The sequence below is a fragment of the Lactuca saligna genome, chromosome 4 (assembly GCF_052625555.1).
Source record: "Lactuca saligna cultivar CGN05327 chromosome 4, ASM5262555v1, whole genome shotgun sequence".
Taxonomy (NCBI): Eukaryota; Viridiplantae; Streptophyta; class Magnoliopsida; order Asterales; family Asteraceae; genus Lactuca; species Lactuca saligna.
The window spans coordinates 20,941,928-20,948,962 of NC_136420.1; the positions used below are offsets into that span (position 1 = coordinate 20,941,928).

Below are 7,035 nucleotides of genomic sequence, written 5' to 3' on the forward strand. Positions count from 1 at the left end.
TACAGTTGAAAATTTAGACAGTATCTTTGTATGTACGCCTGGGATGTTACAACAAATGATCCAATTAAGAAATTAGATATACAATTAGATGCATAATTTCAATAGATAGGATTCAACCTTAGGTGAGACCCAATAAAATTAACGATATAAAAGTTTAAAACAACCACATCAAATCATTACATTTTCAAAAACAAAATAAAACCATTTACAATCAAACAGTTATGGTTTCTTGTATACGATCACGGTCAATATATTGACTTTGACTCAACCCATCCCTAACGCGTGCACTTCTATGTTGAAGGCATTGATGCAGCTTCTCTGACATCTAATTAAAAAAATCTGGGTCCCACCTGTGTATCAACAACGAATCTTCCATGTAACAAATATATATCGATGTAACCACACTTTCCACCACCACCATTGCCAACCCAACCTAGTTACCATTTATCATTTACAATAAATTATATATTACATTTATTTTTATAAAAAAAATTATTTATCAAAATCATTCCCATTAGTATAGTTGTGGAACCCATCATCATCTCTCTGTCTGGATGTCTAAGATTTTCCCATTAGTATAGTTGTGGAACCCATCATCATCTCTCTGTCTGATGTCTAATCCTTGATAAAACAACAGCACAAGTTCCTGTTATAAGCCCACCTAATATCATACCCATTAGTAAAACACCCGAACAATCATAATGCTAGCCAAAGAAGCATGACTAACATCAATGCACATACGATTCTCATGATTTCTGGAAGCTTCCATACCATTTTTACAGCTCTTTGAAGAACCAACATTGTGAATGGAAGTCTAGATGAAGTGGGAGTTAAATAAAAGTTGAAAAAGATAACAACTTTAACTTTATTATTACCTGTCTATGACTGATATGATGTATAAGAAGTGTAATCCAGATCCAATAGCAAAAGTGATACCCCAGAAGACTAGTTTCCCCCAAAAACACAAGACGCTAACAACTGCGAGGTATGTGGTTAATATATGAACAGAGAATTTCATCATTTGATTTGGACGTGAACCAAGTAATAACAACCAAATCCATCCGATAAATGTACCGATTGCACCAGAAATGGCGTAGAGTGGCCAGTAATCTTCTGTTAAACCGGTTTGATTTTCAAGAAACCTGTTTGTGTATTGATCGATGTTAAGCCTATCTTTCTTTCTGAATCTGTTGAGTCCAAGTATCCCAAGAGAGAAACCTACTAAAATTAGATGTAAAACAAAGATTCCTAACCAGAAGACATCTCTCCAATGGCGTGAAGCTCCAATAGTTGGATTCATTGATATGGCGTTCCCTCCATTTGCACTCTAGAATACGATTATAATTAGACATTGTTATATGAAGAGAAGCAAGCGCCCATGGATTAATGATGTGTAAAGTTTCGAGATTAGTAAGAATTTTAACGATAACAACGAAATCAAAGCGATTAACATGCGACATTTAACTTTTTTTCCCTTCCATATTCGCAAATTACCAATTTGATTCCAATTACTGAACGAACAAAACGTAAAAAACCCAATTTGATAAAGTTGATAAATTATCGTTTTTTACGGAAATTCACACCCATTTACGGAAATTCCAATTACTGAACGAACAAAACGTAAAAAAAAAAAAAAAAAAAAAAAAAAAAAAAAAACAATATTAAATCGTATATTCGAATAAAACGTCAAATATATTAAAAGATTTTTAAACCACAAAAAAAAACTAAGAATAAATCATAATAAGAATATTATAATATTATATATATATATATATATATATATATATATATATATATATATATATATATATATATATATATATATATATATATATATAACTTACAATATTAATTTTAAAAAAAATTATAAGAAATCTATACAAATTCTAATAAAATAAAGAACAAATAAAATTGTTATATAATAATAATAATAATAATAAATTGTTAAAAAAATGAAAATGTAAAAGAAATGGTAAGTTACTAAGCAATGATCAAAACAGCAATATTTATAAACCACAATAATACATGATACATCCTATCATTTTTTAAACTTAAAGATTAAAACTACAAATCTGATCAAAACACATGGACTATTTATGTAATTTACTCTAATATTAATACTATGAAGCTAATTAAAAATATAAAAATACAATAATATTCTATTCTATAACAAATATATTTTTATGATAAAAATATTAATTTATATTAGAATATAAATACCTAAAAAGTAAAATATATATAATAATGGTTAAAATGGAATTATATAATTATAAACGGCATAAGGGTTTAAAATTTATATATAAGTTAAAAGAGTTAAAATGAAAAAAAATTATAATATGTTAGCAACGGATGAATATCAAATCAATTTTTTAATAGTTGTTTATAGATAAATCATATGCAAATAGTAAATGACACGACGCAATAATCACTAACGGTGGTTTTGACTTACCTGAATGGTTTTCACAATGGTGCCATTAGAATTCCCCATTCCTTAAATATGTTGTTGTCTTTTCGTCCGTTCATTTATTCCTCAATGAATAATTTATTAAATTTTTATTTGTAAGGAATTAAATTAAAGAGAAAGGACAACCGGTCAGTCCGTTTATTTCTGAATGAATAAATATTTTATAACCAAATCTATTTAAATCATGGATTTCACTTATTTTATATATATGATATTTTGTTTCATTATATTGTTATTTTAATCATCAGCTAGTTACAAAAGTCAAAAAGAACAAAGTGGGAGTCATAGGATTTTGACTAGCTTTTGCCAAATTCTAAGAAAACTGAATAATTAAATTTTCAAAACTAGTTTTTTTGAAATACCAAATTTTTTAGGGAATATCTTTTCTGGAAAATACTAATTTTCCAAAAGGTTTGTGAAATTTCACCGAATTTTCTGACTTTTTATTTTTTTTGACAAAAATCACGAATCTTGACTTTTTAAGTAAAAATTAGGTTTCAGGATGACTTTGTGAAATGTTAGTCTTTGTAAACAGAGTAAAGTTGGTTATGGATGCTAGCTGTAAAAATCAAATCAAATCACACCTTAAAACAAAAGTCATTACATTCGGAAATGAAACAAAATTAAACGAAAGTCCTTTCTAATTTACAATGTTTATTTGGAGAAAAATAATGTGCTTTGGTTATATAGCGTAAGAATCTATGAATCGTTTCTTGCATTTTCCGCACGTATATCCATTATCTATTAATTAAATCTATTGCCAAGAAATTTTGTTTATAAGATTATCAGTTGAGGTTATCGTTCAAATATCATAAATTCAATAACGAGTGAGATCCATATTCCATAGTAAAAAAATAATTGAGTTGGTTTTGAGAAGATTTGCAACGATCTAAGATAACAAGTAGATACATAACTCGGATTAAATCATTAGTAAAGTTTATTTGCTTTATATTTGTTTGATGCGACTCATGCATGGTTGAAACCTCATGTTGCTTAGTCAAAAACGTCATATACTGTATACATTGTTGAATTGTTACATTTGAAATCTAAACAATATTAAATTTCATTTTTGTGTTGACTTCTAATAAATCATATGTAGAGTCCTTTGTAAAAGGAGATTTTGTGGAGAGTCAAGACATTCCAACAAAAACATAAATGAAAATATACAAGACCCTGTCCTATTGTATTGTGGGAAATACTAAATATATGAATCTGTTGCAAACAAAGGACCAATGAGATGGAGACAAATCATGTTAGTATTATTGATTTTTTAATTGATTCATATAATAATATTAGTGATCACAATACTAATGTCTCATGTGTGTGATTAAAATAAACAGAGTTGGGCTTTGATCCATTTACAGTGGGCTTTACTATTCATTTGATCTAAAATTCGTAACTGCAGCTTGGAAGGTTGGTGCAAATGCTTGCCTTTCATTTTTTAACTATTAAATATTTACCTTACTTTAAAATAATATATATATATATATATATATATATATATATATATATATATATATATATATATATATATAGGGTAAAGTGAATATACCTAACAACCTTATATAAGCTTAGGTACCTAACCTCATCAAACTAGGTCATTTTGCATTAAATTTTCATTGCAATCATGAAAGGTTCTTAAACTTTATCCATAAACTTAATTTACTTCAAAAAAATTTGGAAATTCATTATTATATTTCTCCTACATCATTTCATTTGTAGCGGTAGGATATGAAGCCTATCAGGCGGTATTCGATACAAATACGTGATGTAAAAGAAAGATATTGGTGAAAGTCCAAAGATTTTGGAAGTAATAAAGTTATGAGGTTGAAGTTTAAGAACCTTAGGCAATTACAATGTAAATATGATACAAACCGATGTGGTATTATGGAGTTAGGTACCTAAGCTTATATAAGGTTGTTAGGTATATTCACTTTTCCCATATATATATATATATATATATATATATATATATATATATATATATATATATATATATATATATATATATATATATATATATATATATATATATATATATATAGGGAAAGTGAATATACCCTTAAGGTATATAAGCTTAGGTACCCAAACTCACCATACTACGTCGTTTTGTATTATATATATACATTGTAATTGTGTAATGTTCTTATAATTCAACTTCTAACTTGATTTCATTCAAAGATTTTTATAAATTTAACATTCATTTTCCTCTAACATAATTTTTATTTTCAACTATATTATATATAGCCTAATTGATGTTTGTTAAAAAGATGTGATATAAGAGGAAGATAATAATGAAATATTGAAAATCTTGAAAGTAAATCAAGTTAAGGATTGAAGTTGAAAAACATTATAATAAATATATCAAACAAAACAACGTATTATGGTGAGTTTGGGTACCTAAGCTTATATACCCTTAAGGGTATATAAGCTTAGGTACCCAAACTCACAATACTACGTCGTTTTGTATCATATATATATACATTGTAATTGTCTAATGTTCTTATAATTCAACTTCTAACTTGATTTCATTCAAATTTATAAATTTCACATTTATTTTCCTCTTACATATTTTTCATTTTCAACTATAATATATATAACCTAATTGATGTTCGTCAAAAAGATGTGATGTAAGAGGAAGATAATAATGAAATTTTGAAAATTTTGAAAGTAAATCAAGTTAAGGATTGAAGTTGAAGAATATTATAATAAATATATCAAACAAAATGACGTATTATTGTGAGTTTGGGTACCTACGCTTATATACCCTTAAGGGTATATTCACTTTTCTATATATATATATATATATATATATATATATATATATATATATATATATATATATATATATATATATATATATATATATATATATATATATATATATATATATATATATATATATATATATATAAGAGCTAAAATTATAGCGGAGGAAGCTAAATGGTGTCATTTTTGTCAAACTTTTTTTCGTTACGTCGTAGACATCTTCTACATCTTGTCATTTATGAAGTTGATTAGCCACGCAACAATTTTTTATTTATTTTTATTATTTAAATAATTTATATAAAAACTAAAACTCATATCGACTTGAAAAGAAAATTACAATAGAACTTAAACACTAGAAAATAGAACATAGAGATTAAAATACTTTATACGAATGGATTGAAATGGGTTTTTTGAATGGTTTCAAATGGGTTGAAATTATTTTGGGATTGAAATAGGGATTAAGATAGGAATTGGGATTGGAATTGATGTTGGAATTGGGTATAAGATATGGATTGCAATATGTACGGTTACCAAAAAAAATTGGAGTTTCATTTGACTTTGGTATAAAATGGGTAAGGTTTAAAGTTTTTTTTTTTTTTTTTTTTTTTTTTTTTTTTTTTTTTTTTAGAGTTTTTGAATTGGATGGGGAATTGGAAGAAATCATTTTCACCTAGTAAAAATAAAATAATGTATGAGTGAAATATTGAAGGTTGTTAGCGTGTTAAAAAATTGGATAGTTGTTAGTATTTATAGTAATTGAAAGAACAATAAAATTTTGAATTTTGTAGTTAAAAAATGGATATAGTTTTGAAAACTAAAAATAAATTTGAATTTTTGAATTTTTTGGCACCTTCTCTCTCATCGGCTAGCCATTGTCGAGTTACCTTTTCGAGCTCCGGATGCCGAACTCAAGGGGTGGTGTACATCCGGCTCATCTTTCGCCAAATATTTGCCAAGCAACACCCCCACAACCTTTATAAATTACCCCTGAAACTTTATATTACCAACTGAAATTTCTTTTATCAACTTTCTAAAAAATTATATAATAGCCATTATTTTATAGAAATATATATTTTATTATAAAATACTTCAATTATGATTCTAGGATTATTATTGTGGTATTATCGAATAAGAGGTATTAAGTATTTAACAAGTTTTCTTATAAATAATAGTTTTGTCATAATTGCGTATATCCAGAAGAACTTATATAATAGTAGAGAGTGGTAGAAGAACTTATATAAGTTCTTTCTATAGTAGAGAGTGGTTTATGTTTATGCTTATTTGTGAAATTAAATAATACAATATTTTGTGGTTACTAGCATAGTAGCATGTAATTCTTTTTTTGTATGTACCCTTTAAGTAATGTGCATTCAATATTTGGAAAGGTTTATAGCATGCATTGTGTGTGAATCCACGTGCATGGTTCGTTGACTTACTTGGTGGAAGTGTTGTGGCCTGGGTCGTACTTGTTTCCTGATATAATGACCATATGCAACTAACAACACACATGTGTGAAAAGGGTGTCATGTAAAGTAAGGACGAGGGTTGAAATAGTTGATTTTATGCATGTTATTGGTTCACATGGATAGCATTAATAAGTTATTTGGGTTTTTTTTTTTTTTTTTTCTATTTGACATTGTGTTTGCCTCGTTAGTTAGGTTAACTCTGAATAATTTTTCTATATATAAACTTATTTATATTTGCATTCATATTTTTCCACCAACAATGTAATCCTAATCGTTTTCTCTTTATACAGTATTTATCAACAATATAACCTTAGCCGTTTCCTCTCTATATTATTA

The 7,035-nt window shown here is 26.7% G+C and overlaps 1 protein-coding gene across 1 annotated transcript; it reads right to left on the minus strand.

Annotated features, from left to right (window-relative positions):
• Window positions 1–696: 696 nt before the first annotated feature.
• Window positions 697–1,300, minus strand: LOC145039359 (uncharacterized). Its single transcript, XM_078987427.1, has 2 exons — window positions 876–1,300; window positions 697–814 (listed from the first exon to the last, which is right to left on the minus strand). Exons 1-2 carry the CDS (start codon window positions 1,298–1,300, stop codon window positions 697–699), a joined length of 543 nt encoding a protein of 180 aa, XP_078843553.1.
• Window positions 1,301–7,035: the final 5,735 nt, after the last annotated feature.